The sequence below is a fragment of the Aphis gossypii genome, chromosome 2 (assembly GCF_020184175.1).
Source record: "Aphis gossypii isolate Hap1 chromosome 2, ASM2018417v2, whole genome shotgun sequence".
Lineage (NCBI taxonomy): Eukaryota > Metazoa > Arthropoda > Insecta > Hemiptera > Aphididae > Aphis > Aphis gossypii.
The window spans coordinates 29453462-29478990 of record NC_065531.1 but is presented as its reverse complement, the minus strand read 5'-3'; the positions used below and the strand labels follow the sequence as shown (position 1 = coordinate 29478990).

At 22.5% G+C, this 25529-nt stretch overlaps 1 protein-coding gene across 1 annotated transcript in view; it reads left to right on the top strand.

Moving 5' to 3' along the window:
* Nucleotides 1–25529, top strand: part of LOC114128014 (LHFPL tetraspan subfamily member 1 protein-like) — a 214893-nt gene that overhangs the window by 115760 nt on the left and 73604 nt on the right. Inside the window, exon 3 of the mRNA XM_050200434.1 lies at nt 12761–12876. Within this exon, the coding sequence (XP_050056391.1) occupies nt 12761–12876 (116 nt within the window). The remainder of the gene's footprint in view (nt 1–12760; nt 12877–25529) is intronic.

Genomic DNA, 25529 nt, shown 5'->3' with positions numbered 1-25529 from the left:
AATAGTATATTATATCAAACATGTGTTACTGTAATGAAGATCTATGTATAGATATAGGACTTAGATAATACCCAGAGAAAGTTATCAAGTGTTGAAATATTTCAGTTTCTCAAAAATTCTGCGAAATGTGATTCATAGAAAACATACATTTTTTTTTATCTGTATGTAAGATATTTGTGTAAATTGAAGATTGGCTGTTTACATTATGAGAAAGAAAGTTTAAGATAAACCTATGGAGCATGATAATTAAGTTTTTAAGAAAAAGTATGAATTAGTAACAGGACAATGAATATACAACATAATGATTTGATAAAGAACATAAATCTTCAAGGAATTAAAACACAACAATTAATTTAAATCCACAGTTTTTTTTTTTTGTCTATTAACATTTTATAAATATAAATTTTAATAGTTATTTTTTAGAGAATAGGAAATAAAAATTTTTAATGGAATTATATTTTTCCTTCTGCATTTTGTTTTAAGTAATATTATAAAAAATAAAACACTTTGAATTTTAGCTTTGGAATTTAAAATAACTGTATTCGTTTTTATTTTTAAGAATACATAAAACATAATATAGGTAAAACAGTTACCTTAGTTAATATTAATTTGATTTACTCTTATTTTCACTTTTTAATTTGTAGTGCTTATAATCACAAATTATCAAGTTCTCGGTTAAGATGGCGAAAAGAGTAAAAATTTCTTGTAGTTCTACAACAAAAGTGTGTGACTGGGTGGCGTAAAAGGTAGTTGAGACTTATGCATGGTTTTGACGCCTTAGTACACAACGATGATTAATCTAAAGGAAAATAGCTCTTACCATCTCCATCAATTTATTAACCTGAGCTTTATATATAATAACAAGAGAATTTCAAAACGAATGATACACTGATTGCGAAATATATGAATAATTGACGAAATATTCATAAATATACAGTTAGTATAATAATAATAGTATAGTTTAATGTTCTTGTCATAGACGCATAAGGAGACATATAATATTCAGTATAATATGCATATTGCATGTATGTTGTTTATGCAATGAGCATGTTTAGTAAAATTTGAAATTTAATTAAATTTTATTCAATTTAATAATACAATAGTCAGAAGATGACATATCAATTTTAAATATAATTTTATAGGTGATTTATAATAATATCACCTTGAAACTTTATGAACAGTTTAAGTTTGATTTTTGATTTACAAAATTAAGACATTTCTCTACAAACTTTTAATATTATAAAAAATACCAACATTAAATTGTTTTGGTACAATATACGTAATGTATGTTTAACCTTGAATGCTTATAAAATAAATGGAGATTTTTTTAATATGTATATATTTAAACTATATATATATATGTTATTAACCAAAGTGATTGTTTTTTGAATATGATAATAACATAATTTTAAAATAAACTTTTTTCTACGTCTCCTGAAAAAAGATAAAATAAAATAGAGTATTAAATTATTCATATAGCTATTAAAAAAAAAAACCCTTATGTGTAGTTCATTGATGTTTATATGAAAATGTTATACTTTTGAGTCAACAACCAAGCATTTCATCCAAAATTTGTAATTTATTAAATAGATTGTATAAAATATATTCATAGTACAAATATATAAAATATTATACATTTATAATAAAAATAAAAACAAAATGTAATTGTTTTAGCTTCTATATACTTCTAGTTTTTCTAAAACTTCTAATTTCAAATTTTATTAAACTGCGATTATCATAAGGTTTTTCAAAGTTTTAAGCAATCATCTAAAACTACAATAACTTTTTGATTTCAGATTTGTATATATTCATTAGTATAAAATGGAATTAATGGAATCCTTTTTAAAAATAAATATATATATTATTAAATAATATTATATATATAATAAACTAAATAAACATATTATATTGTAGTGTGTTGTATGTATATAATAATATTTAAATATAATATAATTATAATGTAAGGTAATGATTTAAGTTATCGATTGATTTTTTTGCAAACGTCCAAATAATTCAAACATGTATACTTTTGTATACGATTTTATAAAACTTAAAATGTTATGTAAAATTTATTGTTGATTATCCATATTAATTTTTTAGTGAGGTATTTTAACTTAAGCATTTTCATAAATCGTAATATGAATATTATAATAATTTGTAGGAAAAAAACTGTAACATATCTACAAAATTATATATCATAAGTAATTTAGTATATATATTTTTTATATAAACCTAATGATTAAGCAATGTATATTATACATAAAAATTGGAACAATCAATAAATGTAATAAATGAATAAAAACCATCATATAAAAAAAACACAAAAAAGTGATGAATAAATAATTTACGCTTCAGACATCTACTAGGATTATCAGCAATTTATAAAGATAATATATTTTTAATTTGTGGATTTGAATAAAATAATAGACAACTATGGGATATTTTATTGAAGAATTCATCATCTCTATATGATTAAGTTTATGAATTATAAATATGTGTCTAATGTTAAGTTTCATACTTTAGGAGTGTGATTAAATGAATTAATTTTCTTAAGGCAAAGTTTAAAAAAAATGTAATTGTAATTGTTTTTTTTTTTGTTATGTTCCCTCAACAACCGAAGTCCATAACCATAAGTTCTAATTGGTTTAAAAAGAGTTTTGTATTTATAAGAAGCTTAATTATTTTAATGGGATAAGTGTGTTTATTATTATCAAAAAAACATAGTTTTAAATGTACACAGATAGTTATTTAAAGAAAGTCTATTAGATTTAATGCGTTGAGACCAAGTTAAACGTTGGTTTAGAAATGTTACCAAAATATTTCATTGTTGCTAAAGGGTAGGGGGTAATATAAGAACATAGGGTAAATTTGAAATTGAAGGTTGTTTGTTTATTTTTATTTACTCTGAACCACCATCTAGTAAATCAGCATTCCTTTACTGTCAAATTGATTTTTTAGATTATTAAAAACTATGTAAGGATTAGCATTAATTGATATTAACGCCATGTCACCGGCATAATCGCAGCCATTGATGTACTTGAGGTGTTATTTTGGTCAGAGCAAACTTATTGTAAATAATAGGAGATACTATACTGTCTTAGGTATTTCCTGTGTTTTAATTATTATATTTAAGAGAGAAAAATCGTAATAAATTTATGAATACTGTTCTAAAAGATAATATTTGACAAAGAATTAAATATTAAATGGAAACATTTTCAGTTTGTAAAACAAGCAATCTTCCCTTAGTATGCTATCAAATGCTTATAAAATAGGTATCTGACAAATTCGGTATAATTATTTTTTGTAGGTATAAAATTACATGACATTTGCAAGTTAGTACATCTTGTTAATAGTTGAAAGAGATTCATGGGGCCTAAACTGAGAAACGGACGATAGGCGTTGTTCTCTAAAATAATAGGTTGAATGTGTTAAGTATTAGGGCTTCTAGAATTTTGGCCTGGAAAGGCAAGATCTAACGGGTCTTACAGTAATTTAACCTAAAAGTATAAATATATATCAAGATTTACATTGTACAATATATACATTTTAATCTGTGAAATGTTTGTTTAGATATATACGGCAGCTGATTGATATATTTAATTATGTTTTAAAGTGATAAGTGATTTTACATAATTGATAATAGTAAATAATACTTTATGGTTATAATGTATTTTTTGTTTCTTTTAATATTGAAAATAATATAGTATTATACTCAGAAATAATAAATCATCAGATTGGTACAATTTAACTACTTACTTGTGCTTTTTAATTGTAAATAGTATATATTATGTTATATACTATAAATAATATGATTCTTAGAAATAAAATCCTACGCAATTTTATATCATGTAAATGTGTATACCTATATAATTTTAATTTATTGATATAAAATTATGTTATATAATAATAAATATCAATATATAAAATTGTATTGCAATATTCAATATAATTATTGTTTCAGTGTTTTTTTCAAAAAAAAAAAAAAAAAATAACTATGATGATTAAATAACCATTTTTACTGTAAAACTATTGTTATTTATTTTCATAAACTATAATAAAAGTACTTTTTTTTTTTTTGTATATTTTATTCTGACTATGAGTTAAATGTTTTATTGCTTGAAAAAAAAATGTGTTTAATTTCGTGTGAATAGCGTATACTTAATATTTTTTTATTTATGAATCAAAATTTTAATAATAATATTCAATTACTACGACGAAACAGGATAGACTATATTCTGATAACTATTCATAGCATTTTTCATTATTTTCTCTAAACTTTTTTTTATTTGGTTTTCGTAATTATTATTTAGGAGCATATTTTAATTCCAACTATAATATCAAAAAATAAATAAATATTTTTTGTCAACACTATTTTTCTATTACTGCCCATAATCGAGTTTTCGGATATAATGCAGACATGGTTGTTTTTTATAATTGCTATAATCAAAATTAGTTTATATTTAATTAGTAAATATGAAATTTGACTGATCAAAAACAAGGTGATATGTTTTCTCCTTATAATCGGTTGTTTGGATATACGTCGTGCATCGTTCTGGGTACAAAATTAATATCAGACGGTGAGCAGAATACTTAAATTTCCAAATAAAATATTTGCAGCAGTTCCAAAAGCCTGAGGAACAATTGGGTCTTTGAATACAATTAAACCAGTAACTCCATATTAATATAGACCAGTCTGGGTCCTTTTGTATGGGCGGCCATAATGACAAGTATGAAATTTAATTAATGTTCATTGATAATAATTAAGGGTAAAATTCTAAAGTCTAGTTAGATATAATTCAAAGTCCATAAATTATCCCAAAATATACATTTTTTTTTCCTTCAAGTACAAATATAGAGAAATAGGCTAATAAATGGAGCACAATTTGCATAGGTATATTAAATATATTATGTATATTTTTAGGTTGAAAATACTGATGTTCTTCATTGTTATGGATAATCTATTTTGGTGATAATGGTTTTATAAATTTTAATTAACGTAATAATATTGTTTTTTTATATATTATGCAATATGCATATTTAATAACAAGGATTAAATATGTTTTAAATTTTCACACAATAATTATTAATATTATACTCGCCAACGTGGAACGCCGATGCACATCAATGATTCACGTATTTTATACTACGAACAAATATATTTTTCGACGCTATTACAAAGGTGGGATAGGATATGGAGTAGAACTAAACGAGAAATAGATTTCCTTCAATGCGACCCATAACGAAACAAGAAAAACAATAACCGAGTACTTAAGAGGTTTGGTCTTGGAGATTTCCTGTCATCTGATATGGCCCCGGACTTTTATTTACGGCCACCGGCATCCCTTCTTTATTGTTATCTTCCCAGTCACAACTCCCACCCAAATACTAATGGATAATGTGATTTTCACCGGAGACAGTAGAAATTGGTTATTACTGACCCAGGACTGCAATTGTTTTACGCGGATACAGCGGGATGGTCATTTTAGCCAGACATATAATAATAAAATAATGGATCCGTTTTAGAAATTTAATCGGTCATAACTTTTATTCTATTATAATTCACTAAAAATGAATCTCCTATTTATATATATTTTTTATGCCTATTAATAAAAATAAAAAATAAAATTATTTGAATATGTTAAACTAATAATAATAATGGGATTATATACTTAGACATTAATGATATTAGCATTAATTAGTTTTTAAATTAGTAACTAATTTAACTGATAAAAGACTTAGTGAATACTCGATTAATTTGAAAAATGAACAAAACTGGACAAAAAGCAAAATAAAAGTCTATTTTTATAAGGTTTTTAGTTTTATAATAGTTATGCATTAAAATAAAAATTTTAATAGGTGTTTAATATTTTGAATACAACCATATTTTTGTTTACAATTGAGAAAGTTTAAATTATTTAATAATTTAAACTATAATTAAAAAGTTTACAATTGTAATTGTGTAAAATATCAATATAATTATGTTATTAGTTACATTAATATGATATTAAATTAAATATATTTTAAAGGTTTGTTAATAATAATAATTATTATAACCATATACCTACTTAAGTTCTAAAGTTTATTATTATATTTCTAAAGATAAATTGGAATTAACTTTTTGGATTTTATTTTTAGTCAATAGTCATAGAAAAATCTTACACAATATTAGTAAAGTTTTAAGTTCTTTTTGACGGTCATTAAAATAAATCGATTTTTTAATTTGTTTTTCTACTGTTACCAAATGAATTTTCAAACTTAAATACTTGTAACTTGTCATAAATGTTTAATAACTTTTTTTAATGATAACTTTTCGTGAATTGGGAAGAAAAACTAAAGACTAAAACTTGAAATATTAAAAAATATTAAAATGAAGTTACTCACGTTTTTAAGATGACATCCATCAAATGTAATCAATTGATAAAGTGACTAAAATGCACTCCATATAAAATAATTATAAAATAATAAGAGAATCACAATAATATGGTTTGATAAATACATTATTTAATCCATGCATGGTTTTTATTTAAATATATTCAATTTGATAAATAACTTTGTATACGCTTAATCGTTTATAATAATTTATAAAAATAAAATAATAGTATAAAATATCTTCAATTGTAGTTAGTTTAAATCCTTATTGATAAATTTTAATTTTAATTATTAATTTTACTAAAATCGTTGCTACACTAAAATGTACTTAGATGAACTTATTTTATTTGATGAATTTTTACAAATTGCAGCAGTATAATTTTAAAAATAAAACAGATATTTATATATATTTATTATTAAGTAATACAAATAAATGAAATGCAATTGAAATAAAGTATTATGTAATATTCGTAATAATTAATAAAATAAAATATGTATTCTATTTTATATTTTCAATAAATGTATGTACCTACTTTAAAAAATTATGTGTAGCATAAATAATTGTATTTAATTAACTTTTAAGTTAAGATTGTTTGATAAAAATTGAAAAAAATAGCAAACCTACTCTGTACATTCCACAACAACTTAAAAAAACTGTGACATTTTTAATTTCCTCTACAAGTTATTCTAATAGCCATCACAACTCTCCTACCTATCGTTTCTTTTTAAATACTTCAATATACTCTTCAAAATTCAAAATATTTTCCCTCACTTACAGAAAAAATACATTATATTCCTTTTTTTATCATCCTTCAACCAAACAGCTTGTGTTATTTAATCGTTGTATAATAATATACATATTATGTATTTATATTTTAATTGCTATAATAGCTTAATTTTAAAAACTTATATTTTAAAAAGAAGTTAAAAACAATATATATTTTAAAACTAATCATTTTCACTACATAATTCTAAGTTAAATTAGTGGTAAATTTGGTCGTTGTTTTAGGTTATTAATATTAATATTTTTTATTAATTTGATAATTGCATGTTTGTAATAAAAAAAAAAAATAATTAATACATTTTTATTATTTTTATTTATTTATTTACTATTATTTTTTTTTTTTTTTTTGAAATCAATTATTATTAAAATGTATACTACGAAAATAAATAAACAATACGAATAAAGTTTGAGTAGATATATTCTTCTAACTGCCTTTTAATTTTTTAAAATGTTTATTGATATAATGGATTATTTTTTGTGGTGTTAAATATTAAAAAAAGAAATACTTCTTATTTTGTAGATTTTATATTTTTATTTATCATAATCATTATTGACGTTTTATTATCATTCAGACTAAATTTTTATCAATATGCAAGAATGTTTTATTCTAGTAGTTAGTGCATTAGTTGAATGTTGTGGATTATAAGAAAAAAAAAACGAATTTTGGTTAAAAACAATAGAAACTAAATGTGTTCATGTGAAAATCTTAAGATACTTATATAATATTTTATACTCTTTGTTTACTTTTTTTATAAAAAAAAATAATAATAGCAATAAAAATAAGCCCCTTGAGAATAAATAAAAAATTTAATAATATGACGTGTTTAAATCTGTAGCTTCCGCTTGATGAATGCAAATATGTATTAAATAATAATCACAAAATAAAATATACTACCTATTTTACTATTTTAGCATAAGTATATTTTAATAGACTTTATATTATCGCATATCCGTACACTAAACAAAGATATTAATAATACTGAACCCAAATTATTAAATTTTATGTACATATTATTTTATATGAATAAATTATGTTATTTGTTTAACAACGGTTATTAACTGTGATCACGAAAGTGGTAATCACACAAATATTTAGATTAAAATAAATAATGGTATTTTCAATCAGTAGTTATAAAATATTATTAAAGTGTTTAAATATACATACAATTAACATAATATATTATTATATAAAAATATCGTGTATTTGAATAATTACAATTAAATAAAAAAATAGCTAAAATAAAATAAATCCTATTTTTGCAAATTAAATAAAAACGTTTTTGAAGCATTAATTGTTGTTTAGATTTATGTTGAAAATTTTTAATTTGCTTCTAAATGTACGTCTCTTTATACTACTTGAATTTCCTTTATGAATATAATATAAAGCATTTATATCAGAATCGTTCATTCTTTTAATTATTTTTTGACAAATCAAAATTATTCATTATTTAAACGTATTTAAGGTTTTGCGTCTTAAATCAATTGTATTTAATTTTGATTTTTTTCATCTCAGAAACGATAAATAACTTAAACAATATTCATCCGGTTAAAATGAAAGATACATTTTTTGTTATACGGATAAATTTTCTTACATAATTTCAAATTCTTAAATCTTAATACAATACAACAACATTATTGTCGAATCACGTAGAAGGTGATCTTAATAATTTTACGAGTATTGTTGCATACTTGTATAGTTTAAACAATTTATAGATTACAAAATTGCTGTATTTTAAAATATGGCTTAATCACTTTTAAACTATCAACAAATTTTATAATATTCTTAGTATAAGGAAGAGGAGAATTCTAATTACCGGAGACCTTAAGCTTTAAGTTATTGTCATTTCACTATTGTTTTTTGGGTTTCTATTAGGGAACCTATTACTTGTACTTTTATTTTTACCTTTGTTCTGCTTAAACTCATAATAATGTCAGAAAAATATTTACACTTCGTTATAAAACAAGTAAGCCATTGGTGTTTTGCCAACGCCCAACGATGGCGACGGTTATACGGTACATAATATCTACTGATAAGTGGCCTCACTACAGCTATTGCTATACACAGAACAAAAACGTTTGTTTGTTTTCTCAACAAGCAGTACGTGACTGAATCTCGAAATGATGAAAAATACAATTTTATCCAACGTAAAAACTGTGGTGACCGCAAAATTCCATGTTTTTTTCTAATATGCAATATATTGGACACTTCATATTTTTAAGTGTATGTATTTTTTCTCGAGCACTTTATATGTAAAGAAAAAGTTAAAAAAAATATATCAAAATACTGGTTTTTGAACTCTAGTCCAATTTGTTTGCCTATCTATTTTCAATTATAAAAGCAATACGTATAGAATATCACCGCATATTAAAAAAAATAATGTAATTATATACATACAAGGAAAATTGAAATTCGTTTAAATTATAATGCAAAGAAGACACCCACGTGTTTTGAATTTCTACGAATTGTCAGTGAATGAATAAACGGATTTAGAAAACTTACAAATTGCATACAGATACTCAGTATATAAATTTTAAATGATGAGTATAAGTTTAAAAAAATATAATTCTAAGTGAGTTAAACAAACTATTGCTATTATATTTGTCCTTTTCACATTCTTTTCATTTTATTTTTTTATTTTTTAAGTACTTCACATTTTATAAAATAAGTAAACCTGTAATTTTACTGTCAACAAATTTTGTTTAAAATTGTTGTAAAATTATACTTTTCCGAAAAATTCTCTTTTAAACCGATCAATAATGAAATATATACTTTTCATTATAGAAAATTATTAATTACACAATTATAATTATAATTTGCTTAAAATCTTAGATCGTGCCTTAAGGTATATTAAGAAAGATAAAAATTAATGTTGATGCTCACAGATAATGTATATTGTAAATATAAAAATGAACAATAAATTAAAGTATTTATTTAAAAGTATTTTGTTTCTTCTTGTTAAAGTAATTTTTGAAAGTGTTCTTTTTTTACTAAACTCTGGGTGTCAATAAAGTTTAGAGCAGTTAATTTTTTTATGAAAAACTATGTACATATATATATATATATATATATATATGTATTTATGGTTACTCCGCTTACTGCCAGATGTTTTTAAAAGGAAAACAACAAAAGTTAAAGAAATTACTTTTCCTGGCTTTTGGACGACAGAATATAACTTATAAGATAAAAATAAAAACCGTTTTACCGTTTTTTAAAGTTAACAATAATGAAATCATAATTATTTTTATTTTTTACTTTGGAAAATTCATTGTGCTTACACTTTACGTTATTTTTTATGAGACATTTATAAAACAAAAGCGTTTACAATGCTTTTGAATAGTGTTTTTGCATTGAGGGAATGGTGTCTACTTATTGTTTTTGTTTTAATAAATTGGTCGTGTGTAAACATTATTTTGTTTTTTAAATATATTTTAACTATGGCTGTGACTGGTCAATATTTTTTAGAAAATTATCAATATATAAAAATAAAATATTTTTGTTCAAAAATATAATTTAAAACCCAAATTGAATTGTTCATAATAAATTTAGATATTTTTATTATAATACACAATGGTAAAAAGAAATACAACTGTCAGATAGGCAGTGATATAAATTTTCGTTTCGGTTGATTATTTCTTCGATTATTATCTCAAAAATTTTATTAATATTTACGTATAGTCTAGGTATGAAATATTAGAAAATCACAGTTATATCATTTTTACAAATAAAAAGACGAATAACAACAATTTCGTATTCCGAAATATAAAACACAGTAAAAATGAATGGTTTCGACTTCCATAATTTGTACTCCTAAGACTATAATAGTCAAACATTTTAAAAGAAAATTTTTCAGTTTAAACAGAAAAAAATCATGTCTAAAAAATGTAGTAATAATCTACAAAATGTATGTTGAATAAATGTTAAGGATAGTAGAATAATTTGATAGTACAAAAAAAAATTAAATACCTATAATTTTAAATTAACCAAAATGCATTACAAATTATTTGTGAACTGATCTTATTTTGTATATTTGTGTTACAATTATAATATATATTATTATAGTTAATAACTATTAATTCCAAAATTATTATGTTTTTAAATTATTTGTGATACTAGTTTAATATTTTTTTGATAATATTTTCATCAATAGTATTATTTTATATATATTTTTTGCAGGAGATAATATTTGACAGAGATATTTTGAACGTCTTTTTTTCTTTTAGGTTTAGGAGTTACTGATAAATTAGATACCTACATATTTACATTGAGTATTTAATATCTCAGTATTTTTTGAGGAAATATTATGTGAAATAAAAATAAGTTAACTACTCAACATTTTTATTTGTTTTAAATATTCATATATGTTTTTTAAACATTGTGAAATTATATATTAATCATTTCAAATAAATAAACTAATATGAATCAATTAATAGGTTTATGGGTACTAATATAGGGTACTATTACTATTAAAAAGAAACTTATTTTCAGTTTGTTTTGTAGATTAATTATTTAAATCTATCAAGTATTAAAAAAAATATCTTCATCAATAGTTCATATTGAATCATCTATACTATATATATAAGTGAGTACATAACCTAGAATTTTAATCGAACTCATTTATAATTTAAAGTTTAAGGTATTCCACGGATATTAAAAATACATAAATAGTTACCCCGAATCCATGGGTATTAAGAAATTAAAAATACGTGTACGCCAAGATAATATCAGAATTAATTTTGTTCTTTAAAACCCGGATGCATGAATATAAAATATATATTAACACGTATTTATTTATACTGATTTTATTCTGATAGTTTATATATGTATAATTTACTGACCTCATGCATAAAGTAAATTATTTTAAAATTACGAAATTTTAAATTTGATTATATTCACTGTAGATTAGTTAATCAGCCTTTCTCATATTCCTATTAAATAATTTAATATTTACATAAATATATAATAACCATAATGAGAGTGTACATTGCTAATAAGACTCAATTTGAAGAAGTTTTACAACCAAATTAACCTTGTTGGGAAAGTGGAGAATAAAACAATTTAATTAATTAATTACTTTGTTTTGATATTTTAATTTTGCATACCTATTATAATAATTTGATGACATTTATTTATTTACGCCTTCAATGTTATCTAATAACCTCGACATAAAAAAAAAAATCACAGAACGGTTCATTACAGTAACGATAATTGCAATGATGAATAATTTATTGTTATACAATTTACAATTTATTGGATTTGAACTTAAACCACTTCAATACAACCAACTTTTAAAAAATTAATTTTAGTATAACATATTCGATATTTTGATGATTTTTTACAAAAATTATTATGAACCGTATTCAAACATTTAATATTTATGGCACCAGACCAATATTAGTCTAATTTATGATTTATTTCTTTTGAAACACGAATACGTTAACATAATAATATATTCTTATAAATATACTCATTATATTGTACACAATTTTATTGATACTTGATTTATATTCTTCACACTTGATATTTCATCATTTTGATTGATCATACAAGTCATGACTTGTGATATATTTTAAGGGACAACAGAAAATGACTGTATCATTTATTTTCAGGGTCGATTAATGGACAAGGCTGACGCTTACTTCAGCTCGTTCCGAAGGTGCAACTACCCCAGACTTATGTCAGACGGCACGGTGGCGCTTGTGCACGAGTGTGGCCGATACGCCAAGTGAGTAACGATTGAAATTAAATATTTTATTATTATTATTTTTTTTTTAACTATGCGTGTGGAGTAAAATATATTATTAGAACGAAATGTGACATACTCAACTGTTGTTAGGTACAATGAACAACATGTCTCATACATGACAACATCTGCGGAATTTGTGCACGTTGTACAACAATAATAGTTTAACATAATAGACAAATGTGTGTTTCTTCAAACAGGGTACGATGAATTTGCATTTCTAAGTTTCAACCTTCGCGGCGCTCTAATAGACTTTTTAGCGACGACTAAATTTCATTAGTTATAATCTTATCCACCCTTAGATCCTGATAATATAACTTCGTCAAAAGATCATTTCTGCAGTGTTATAACACTTTGTCATTTTAATCTAGATAGAATTAACAATTCCGTCGATATAGCCATATAGCCATTTGACTAGCAGTTCAGATTTAACAACTTTAATCTAGTTTAGTTAATAAAAATTGTATTGAGATTATAACAACTTCAGCGCCAACTGAACGTAAAAAAAAAATTTTACATAACATTTGCTTGTTATTTGTTTTTCTATAGGTACTTTGATTAATCGTTTTTTCATAAATTGTAATATAAATATATTCATAGATAGTAGTTTTAACAATTATATATAATACATAGGATATTTATACAGTTTATTAAAATTAAATTAAATTCGGTAAACTAATAATAATGAGTCAACAATTTAAAACGAAATAAAAAAGATAATAATATATTAGTGTTAAAATGGTTAATACCTTATTGTATTTTTTTCCTTCTTAATTTGTTTGATAGTTTTAAACTGCAAATTATTGCATTATATTTATTTGTTTGTGCACACAACGTGTTCATATATAGTTCATAAAATGATTTGAAAATTATCAAACGTTTATCTAAAAATCTACGTATAATACTACCTTATTTTATCATTAAGATTATATGATAATATTACAAAACTATTCAATAATATTGAACGATGCGCTGAATACTCGAAGATGATATTTTCCCAAACAAAAAATTAATTCATCTACTAATGATTACTACCACGGAACATGCTGTGTTGGGCTATTCAAAACAGTAATAATTGTTCTGCTGACATAATAATATTATGTACATGTATAAGACTCAAAACTGTAAAATGTATGTGAAAATATATTATATTACCAAATTATAATATGTAAAAACACGTACACACAAAAGTTATAATAGTTGTATTTGTAATACTAAATAATTAATTTCACAGACATGCAAACATTGAAACTATTAATTAATACGTTAAATATAAGAAACATGATGATAGGTACTAAAATAATATTTTAATCATAATCAAATAAATATTGTTGAGAGTTATATTACATAGTTATATACATAGTTGAGTAATACCCCATACCTACATAATGTAAATAATAAATATTGATAATTTCATCAATAAATTACTTCCCTCATTATGTGTCATTGTGTTATTTTGTACCTATTCATATTATTTATTATATTAACACCTAAATTACTTATTGTGTAAAATAATAACGGATTATAAATTATTCTTAAAATAAAAATAATAAAATAATAACTGAAAATATAATTTGAGAAAAAAATTAAACAATATCTTTTACCTGGAATCTAAATTTCAAGTATTGCTATAATTTTTTTGCAACTATAAAGTATCATATATTTTCAATTCCAAAACTTCTGCAATTTATAGCTTAGTTTATATAGTCTAACAACAACTTTATAATACACATATTAATTTAAAGTTTTACGTATGGTTTGATTATTTTTAAATAAATAGCATGTAATTATAATTTTTAGTAATATTATGTTAAACAGTTTTGTTTAAAATTAGTATCATGTTCTTGCATAGTTTAATAAATTGGAATAAATAAGTTTTGAATTTAAGTACATTCTTAAAAGGATATATAAAATAACTTTGTAATTAAAAGTTCTTTGAACATTTTTAAATATCATACTTTTTTAACTTGTTTTCAGACTTCACAAATATTATGATTTATTATATCCAAATTCGATACGAAAAAAAACCTTTTCGCTTATATTGTTTGAAACGTATTCATCCGGTGTAATCCAAATGGTTCCATTCAGATCACTTGGTTAGCTAAACCTACTTATTATACTAAGTGAATTGGTAAAGATAAATTTATAAATTAATCCCTACTTTTTAATAAAATTGGATTGGAACGGTTTTATAAAATAAATACGAAATTAATAAAATATTAAATCGCAATATCTACACGAAAATTGTTGTGTGAAAATTTCAAAATTCTCACATTGCTCCTAGCCCTAATTCATTGGTCTTGCATATGCACTCGAATAAAAAGGTCTCGTCTTCTCGCATTGTCTAGTGTACTGCGACTTCGAGGAATTTGACATACCCTTTATCTGATAATTTGCTATTTGGCTTTTTTGGCATTTCTGCACTCGTTTTTATGGATAATAATATTTAATTCTATTTTGTATATTTTCATTTTATTTTTAGCTGATAATGATTATCAACAAAGTAATTAAAATGTAGCTTACTTAACAACGAAATGTATGAGTCTAACTAGTTAAAAAAAATTTTTCTTGAATATAAAAATATTTTATTAAGTAATATTAGCACAATAGGCTGAAACCTAAAATCAAAATGATAATAAATTATTATTCAATCTACATTAACCATGATTTTAAAAATAAATATAAACATATAATATTATAACCATATAATACAAAAATTAATTATTATATGATATTAATTGATAGTGTTGTCAACAAAATACAAAATGTGATATAAGTGATAGTAGTAAGCTTATTTTCAAAAATAAAAATTGAACCACTAAAATACTTCTTTTTATTTTGTCTCAGTATAATGTATTATATTATTATAATATAGACAGTATAAAGTCTAAAAATATTCTATAGCTATTTGTTTACTTTAAAGTTTAAATTGCATCTCAGTTTATTCACTTTGATAAGATTATATATATTGACTTTTTTAAAGAAAAAATTAATAATCTTGTATTATTATATTTTCATATAATTTTAAGTATTTTATTTTATTGGTTATAAATAAATTCTTAATATTTAACTAAATAATAGGTTGATTATTGTTATGACAGTTGATTTATTGATGAATAATACCAATAATTAATGGAATTCCCGATTAATTTTTAAAATGTGACAAATGTATCAAATCAAATATTTTTGTTCATGTTGTATAAATTAATATTAGCTATATTCTTATTACTTATGAAATATATTTAACAATTTTTCTTTGTTTATTTTTTTGAAAACAAATTCACTACAATACCTAACGGCTAACTTTTTCGTTTTAAAATATAAATAAAATGTAATATTTGTAAATAGTAATTTGCTTAAAATAACACAATAGTCAATTAATTTCTTAGTTAAAATGTATTTTATAATACAATACTGTCAATGTTGGTAGTTGGAAAAGAGCACAATATAATAATATGTATTATCTTTACTAAACACAACAGAAACTCAGAGTTTTATTAGTATGTATTATAATTTATTTATTTATATATTAATGTGCCTATATTAGTTAAGAGATACTCCAAGTAAAATTTAAGATATAATTATCCAAAGCACTGAACGGTTTTTTATACTACTAACAACTATGTATTACAAAATAATATTAAAAACTTGCCGTCACATGAAAGTTTATGTACAGCAACGCCAAAAATGGCTATATAATTCCCATTAGATATTCTACAGAAATCGAGGTGTGATATAAATGTCACGTTTATTATCAGCCTTTGGTAGCAAACCTTAAAAAAATAATTTAAAAATATATAAATGCGCAATGTAAAAAAATATAATAAAGTTTTTCAAAGTTGAACTTTATACTCTCCGTCTTGTCATTATTATATTATGGTTGCATTCATCAAGTGAATAGTAGCAATACATTTCAAATATAATATTGAAGTATAACACTTCTTGGTATTTTAAATTAAATAATAAAACATATATATACAAACCATTTGCAGTGTAAATAATATATTTTGATCTTCGATATTAATGGGCGTGATTGGCTTTGTTAAGAAGCCAACCATTAGTGACACATCAATGGGTTGGTTATATACTTACCATTGATTTATTTCTATTGGATAATAATTTATACTTCAGCTTTATAAAATGCATATTATCATCTTAATTTAATATATTATTATAGGTAATAATAATAATATATACTTTTTTTTTAACTGAAATAATTTAATATAGGTACTTAGTATTTTATTACCAACTGTGTATTTTAAACTATAACGAATGCCAGCGAGTAAACGATTCATAGTTAATTTTTAAATTATAATGTATTTCACCAAAATAATGCATTTTTCAGCTGATAACTTACTCATTACAATATTGTTATTTTGTAAATGTTTATAAAGATTTAAAACATTATACTTTTTTTTAATAATTAATACTATATTTGTGTTATAAAATTATTATTGTTTTTGAATATTGTACACAATATTATTATGTATACTCACGTTATTGTACTAGTTTTCGATATTGAATTTATATTTATGGCTTTTATATTTAATATCCGTTGTACGTCACCATCATTAGTCCGACATTATTTTGTTATTTTACCATTTTTTTTTTTTTTTTTAATTAGCACATTGTCCACCCGAATTAACTCTAAACGTTTTTCAACCCACATTTTGTTAATTTGTATTTTTTTTTTTTTTTTTTTTTAATGGAAAAATATATTCAAATATGAAATATTCAGAAAGTATAATTTTTTATGAAACCTTATTAATATTATTCGCTGAAGTATAATAATATTATCTAAACAAACAATTTAAAAATATTTATACTTTAATATAATTTTTATGAAATATTACTCAATATTCATGATATTGTATTGATATTTTTCACAAGTGAATATTGTCATTGACACTAAATTTTTGCTAAGGAATGCTGGCAACGAATATTTTTTGATATAGATTGTTAAATATGCCTCAGGAGAGTCAGCCATCAAAAATATCAATTTTGCCTGCCAATTTCACAAATTATTCAATGACATCAATATATTTTATTACTTTAAACGAATTGATTAAAATGCATTAATTCTCTAAAAATATTCTATCAATTTTATAAACCGATCAAGCCAATTTCTATCTATTTAAATTTGATTTGATGAGTCAATAAAAAAACTAACATTTGATTTTAAGAACACGCGTAAGTGTATTTTGTGTGAAAAACACGTTTTCAATTCCGAACATTTTTCAGTATTATACATTAACTAGTAACAGTTTCAGTTTATTTTTCAATTTCCCTTACCCAAAAGCCTCTAGATAAGTCCAAACGAATGCGTCATTTATCAATATGTAGCACACTCTAATAAAACTAAATGGGTTTGTAGTAGTTTATTTTTTTCCGTTCACCCGTTATCCTTCGAAAAAAAAGATATTGCAACTAGAAGTCTTGAAAAATACTGCAAGACTGTCTTGTATGTCATTTTTATTCAAATTTGCTTGTGAAATTGTTGATAATGACTTAAAATCATTGTTTTGTTTTTATCGGTACTGGTTTCAGATATGCTTGTGAACTGTTGTAACCATATATTAATTATATCGTTTGAATATGATTCTAGTTTTAAACAATATATCTGCTTGATGTTGTAATATTATTAATAAATAGGTTATAACCTACCTTCTTATCTTAATAATTTATTATACTTGAAATTTGTTAATTGAATAGGTACTAAGAAACTTTAGTTTGATATAAATTTAATAATAACAAATATTACTATTATCGATAATAAAATATCTACATTTGGACATATACATATTACTATAATATACCTATAGATTTACGCACCATAACTTTACGGCATCTTTTTTCTTATAACGTCGTTTTTATACATCAGGTATAATAACTGATTCTGTAATAAAATAATTGTATACAGTTATTACATAATATGCGTTCATGTGTAAAATTATGTCTTGCACTTTTTTGCTACTTCGACGTTGAACATCAACAAAACAGTGCCGCGGTAAGGTGGTTTTATCAGCTGTGACTAGTATCTCGGTGATGTTATTGTTAATGGATACGTATACAAGACAACAGGAGACATTTGTTTTTGATTGTTAACTACTTGCATTTCCGCCAAATGATTTATAAATCGTTCACATTTTATTTTTGATTTGTAATCTTTTTTTTATTTTCAAACGTCACGATGTTCCGATTCAATCGTGCGTCTACAACGCATTCCAGGTACTTGCAAGCTAAATCTATTTGTAAAACGTTTTGCCACCAATGTAAAGTAGACCTACTCTATTTTGTGTCACTTCGTATTCTTAGATAGTATGTATTATAATTTTATTTATAATACACTTATCGATTTCTCACTATTCAATGATTCGTATTTAACAACATTTTATATTCCAAGTGGAGCGTTAAAATTAAAAAATTCTTAGTGCTTTTCAAATAAACAGGAAAAAATAAAGAATTAATATTGGAATTTTTATGCAAAATTAGTACATATTCTACAAAACCGTAGGTACTTGAAATTTTCAAAAAACGTTTATATTAGGTTTTATTTTATAACGATACTACATATTGTTGATTTTTTAAAAAAAAAAGAAATTGATTTTTTTTTATATTCATTTCAATAGAAAAAAAATATTTCACTTAGTCCAAGATATTGAAAATGAAAAACTATATTCATCATAATTTAGTTATATACCAACTAAAAAATATTTATAATATGTTTTTATAAGTGTTTAAACTTAGAATTTCAACAAAATTTATTAAAATCAGGAACATTTGCAAATTATTTTGAAGTTACAATTTTTAATATTCCTGATTATAAATGTTTGAAAATGTCATACAAAATTCCTCATAAGTTTTATTCTTTAAAGAAAAATGTTAAGCGTAACTCCACAATTATATTTTATGAGCGCTAAAGTTTAAATTATAAAGATATTATTTATACATTATACACGCGTAAAATAACGATTTCTCATCAAACGATATTGTTGTAATTATTAAAACATAACCAAATAACTATACATTTTTGTAAACATTTATTCAGAGTATTGTGTTACTAATAATGAAATAAACTGTTTAAATAACTTAGTAATATAGAATGATAGACTATCTTCTCTCAAAATTGTTTTTGTTATGCAATGAATTATTATTTATCATTAGAACACAAACATTACAATGATTTTTTTCTCATTTACATAAGTATATTTGATATATGCTATACGCTTGAATGGTTATCTACCGTCTTCTAATTTTGGTTTGACATTCATAAAATAAACTACCTATTCAACAAAAAAAAAAAAATAATATTATTATTGTACCATGTAGATAGCTCTGATTAATGTTACATTATAATATCAAAATAATATTTTTTTTTTACATGTTTGAGTATTTATTTTAATGATGCACAAATATTTTGAACTATAATATCAGTGAACAATTCATATAACGCTTCACATAATTTTAATTAATATTAATAATCCATTACCTACGTCCAACTGCACCCCTACTACTCATCTGTGGAAGTTAATCATGCTGAAAACTACATCGTTCCACCCCTAACATTGAGTTGCGTACTTAAAACTGACTTGAGTTACGTATACTAAGTAACAAGCATGTACAGAAAAAATAAATGTATACCTAATATATTACAGAAGGTATACCAGAAAAAATGAATAATAAAAATCACTTTTAAAGTGTAATCCGTGTCTATAATACTTTAATAGTATCCCTTGCTAAAATCACAAAAATACAAGATTACAAGAAAAAATACAAGATTTTTCTTTACTGCATCATCATCCTTAGCCTAAACACTAAAAGAAATTATGTTATGAATTTATTGTATCTTCTATATTCAATACTCTCATTATTATTATTATTATTATTATTTTCTGCTTATTAATATTTTAAAGCGCATTATTAATCACAATTTGTAATAAAATTATGAAATATTACACAAAAAGTATATGGGTCAAGGGGATAACTCAATGAACCAAAACTACGTTTCCATTCGCTGAATTTTAAAGTTTTGATTTTGAATATAATAAATTGTATTCATTTCTCAACAAGTCACACTTTTAATGTTTCTTTATATATATTTCAGCATAAAAAATCTTGAGTACTTTTCAATGGTTTTTTGATTTATCATCCAATACTAAATATAAGAATAGTAATAATAATATCTAGTTCTTATTGTTGAATTATATAATAAAAAATCAAAGTTCTGTTCTTGTTACAAATAGGCAACTACTATAATATTTATTTATTAATTTATTTTATTTTATTTTATTTTATTTTATTTTTTTTTTTTTTTGATGAGGGGAGGAGTTATAAAAGAATTTCAAAAAATTAAATATTTTAAATCATAATATTTAAATGTATTGTCATATTAAAAAAATGCCTTCAACTTTAAAATATACCTACATCAACTCATACATGTTGGTTGTGTTCATTAACTTGAATGGTGTATTTTTTTTAAATTTGTTAGTTTTAATAATAAAATAAATTATTTATCACTATACAAATATAAAACACTCATATTTTATATAGTTATTATTTACAATTTTTTAAAATTAACAAACAACGAAGTATTCCAAGAATATTTTTAATAACACTCTTATTGGTTGTTAGTGAACTCTTCTATATAATTGTGTACAATTAACATTTTTTTTTTCCATATATTTTTCATGTTTTATTTATAATTGTTTATTAATTTTCAAATTCCAAGTATAATTAATCAATCATAAACATATCAGAGAATAAATCGAAGTTATGATTTTAATAATTGGAAAAAAAATAGGAACTAAAAAATCTTAAGTATGTACAAACAAAGATTCTTAAGTTTTCCATATTTTAAATTCAAATCTATAATATAAACTTAGATATTTAATACCTAACTATTAACCTTTTAATTACAATGTATTTGAATATTTTTACATGCAATATCATGTTTAACTATATGCAATTAATTTAAAATTTCTATATTTTGATAATATTTATATTAATTTTAAATGAGATTTTGCTTATTTATAGCATTTTGCAAATAGTAAAATAAATTCCTATAGTTAAAATATAAAAAAACTAAGTTATACGAGTTTTAGATGTTATAATCTGACAATCTAATCGTTTCCGCTAAAAAATGTTGTTCATATACCATTATTTATCATAGAGTACAAATTTAATAAAATTGACCTTTTTAATAATAACTGACAAGGCACATTCTAAACTTACTGTAAACACTAAGTTTATATATTATACTAAATAAAAAAAATGGATTAACATGTTTATTTTTTAAATATATATATATATATATATATTTTTTTTTTAATCTGATGCAAGCAACTATAAATTTTTAAGAATTTATAAATAAAAACTCAAATAACAAAAAAAAAAACATTTAATTTATAACTATTTTATTTTTGTTTGTAGTAAAACGAAGTTTCTATTTTATCCTTAACTTAGTCAATGGATATATTTTATCTAATTTAATATAATTCCACTAGTTTTTTATGACTATGAAATTATTATGGATTATATTATTTATATTTAAATGTAATTCGCAGTATCATCCTTGTGCGATATTAAAAATATTGTTGAGAAACTATTTCAATAACGATGTAATGTTCTATAAATAAGTACATATTTTAACTCACAATAGTCTTTCACGTGCGACTAAGGTGATACAAAATGAAAATTATATAAACAATATTATTGAGAAAAATATGAATTTCAGAAATATTTACTTTGTGTCAAATATAATTTGGTTTCATCGTATTTTTTCATTGGAGATATTATATTACTGAGTATAATACATGTACTAATTTGTTTCTTTTTATCAGTTTAATCAAAATATTTAGGAGAAAATATTAAACAAATCTATATTAAATGTTTAATCAAATACTTCTTGAAAGACATTTGATCTTGACAAAAACTTATGGAGTTAGGGTTAGGGATTTTATTTTTCCTATTATGATTGAACTAATCTTATTTATATTAATGTCCGTTGCTATTCTACACCTCTATTTTTCAAAACCGACCCATAATTTGAAAAATGTTTGATTTTGGTAAATAAAAGTTCGTTTTAAATTTTGTCTTCGGTGTCCACAAAACCCTGTTCCTTAACGATATTTTACTATAGTTTTTAATATATTCCGTTGACTAAAATTTAAACTGCATCAATTTATATTATTTTTACAACATCATTATATTTTTTCTTTATGAGTAGTTTTTTATGGATAAAAAATTGTAGTTCATTATTCATGTTTAAAAAATTACATTAATTATTAAAATATTATTTATTAATATTAATTAAAAAAATGTGAATTATTTATTTATTATTATTATTATTTATTTTTTTAAATTTTGCAATCATTATTGAAGTGCGTACAAAACTTTGACTACCTATTTAAAGCATTTAATTTGGTTTGAAATCACTTTTAAAATATTATTTTGATTTATCTTTGCCCTCTCAAACGTATAATAATAATGATACGACGTTTTCTTCCATCAATGTTGCCTATCTAAAACAACGCTTTAATGTAAAATCTAAACAATGGTTTAACTAAAGTGTGAAAAACGCCCATGCAGTCCTAGCTGTATTTTGTCCTTAGTTTTTAAAAATATTATATATTGGGTGTATTTGATCCTTATAAATTATAACAAATATTATTTATTTGAATGATTTTAAATTAAAATTATTTATTATATATTTAGAATTGAATAATTATATCAATAAAACATCAGTTTCAATATTCAAACAAAAATATTTAAATTCAAAATACAATTTAGTAATTACCTAATCATATTGAAATATTTGATAATAATTAAGTATATAAAATCAAGAACCTATAGTTTTTAATGAATTAATTAGTGTATATTACCCAAGTTATAATTTTTAACTAATTATTTTTTTATTCAAATAAGTGTTTTGATAAGAAAATATAGAAATGTTTTGTTGTATTATTTAAAAATTTTTAAATTTTATAATTTGATCGATTTTAACAAAAAAATAATATGTGGAAGAACCAAATTCAAATTGTATTTAATTAATGTTAAAAGTACCTATATTATTGTGGTACATGAATAATTTAAATAATTAAGACGATATTTCGATTCAAATATAGTGTTACTAGCTATGTAAATTTACCCAATAAACAAATTAATGCTATTGATTTTATACATTAAATAATACCTAATTAGTCGCTATAAACTTAATAAATGTCAACTATATCACCGTTATTAGTAAACCCTTATAAGTTATTACTATTTTTAACGTAATTAATCACTGAAAAAAAATATTTTATAGTTACTTAAATTCGTTTTGTTTATTTACGGATACCTACTCTATTTTAGTACATTTTTTATTTTACGATAGTAAAATTTATCTGATTCTCCATATAACTATCATCGTGTTTATTTTTAAATTTATAATTTGTTCATGTGTTTTATTTTGTTTTTATATTTATTATATGTGTTTATGTATATATATTTTAAGCATTTATGAACTGAATTTTAATTTTATCAATATTAATCTAATTGTGAAATTATTTTCAAACATTACGATAGGTAAGAAAATATTTATAATAAAACTATATTTCCTAAATAATATTGTAATAATTATATATCTTATACTACCACAGCCCTTTTTAGACTAACTTAATTGAAATTCATTTTTCAGAACTTACATATTTGTCTTACAATAATGTATATTTTTATTATTTGTTTAACGTTATTTTTTGTTTGTCTATAAAAAAATGATTTTGTGTCTCACGGCACTTTTATAGATTATGAACTAAACATATATTATGATACTTTGAAAAGGTAGTTTACGAATTTCTTAGCAGTTTTTGAGCAAACGGAAGTATGATAAAGGAGATATTTTTAGTATACATAATATAAACGAAATTTGGTAAATAAAGTCCTATACAGAATCGTTATTCAAATGTTAAATTTATACCATTGCTTTCGATTTTAAATGAACCAACTCAATTTATATATCATGCTTTATATTATATTTCAGTCCTGGATTTTGAGATTTGTTTCAGGATTATGACAATTTTGATATAACGGTACATTTTATAAATTCCATACATTTTCAACATTTCTTATATTATGTATACCTTCATACTCACGTGTTGTAGATAGAATAATAAACCCACGTTAATACCTTTACTAAAGGAGTATAGTATAATAAGAAACAAGTATGTATACATTTATATTATATATATATATATACATATGTATATATATATAGTTTGAAGAGTTTGTAAAAAATATACGAAAAAAAATCCACGTGTGCTTGACACGCGTGAACGATGATCTATGAGAAACATAATATAATTTTTTACGCATACGAATATACAAAGTTAACAGTTTTTAATTTTTTATACTTACTTAATTCCTGTACAAAGTAACATTATGGTATTATTCTTTTAGAAATATGGAACGGTCGATTGTACTAAATTTATCAATCCCTGGTGAATGATCTTGTCACTAGATAGGATAAACGATAAAGAGTCCATTCATACCAGGAAAAAACAGCTTATCCCTTATAAAACATCTCAAAAAACATACTTTACTACACACTTGCATATGCATTATTTAAGTAATACAATTCATGTGATTATTTTTTTATA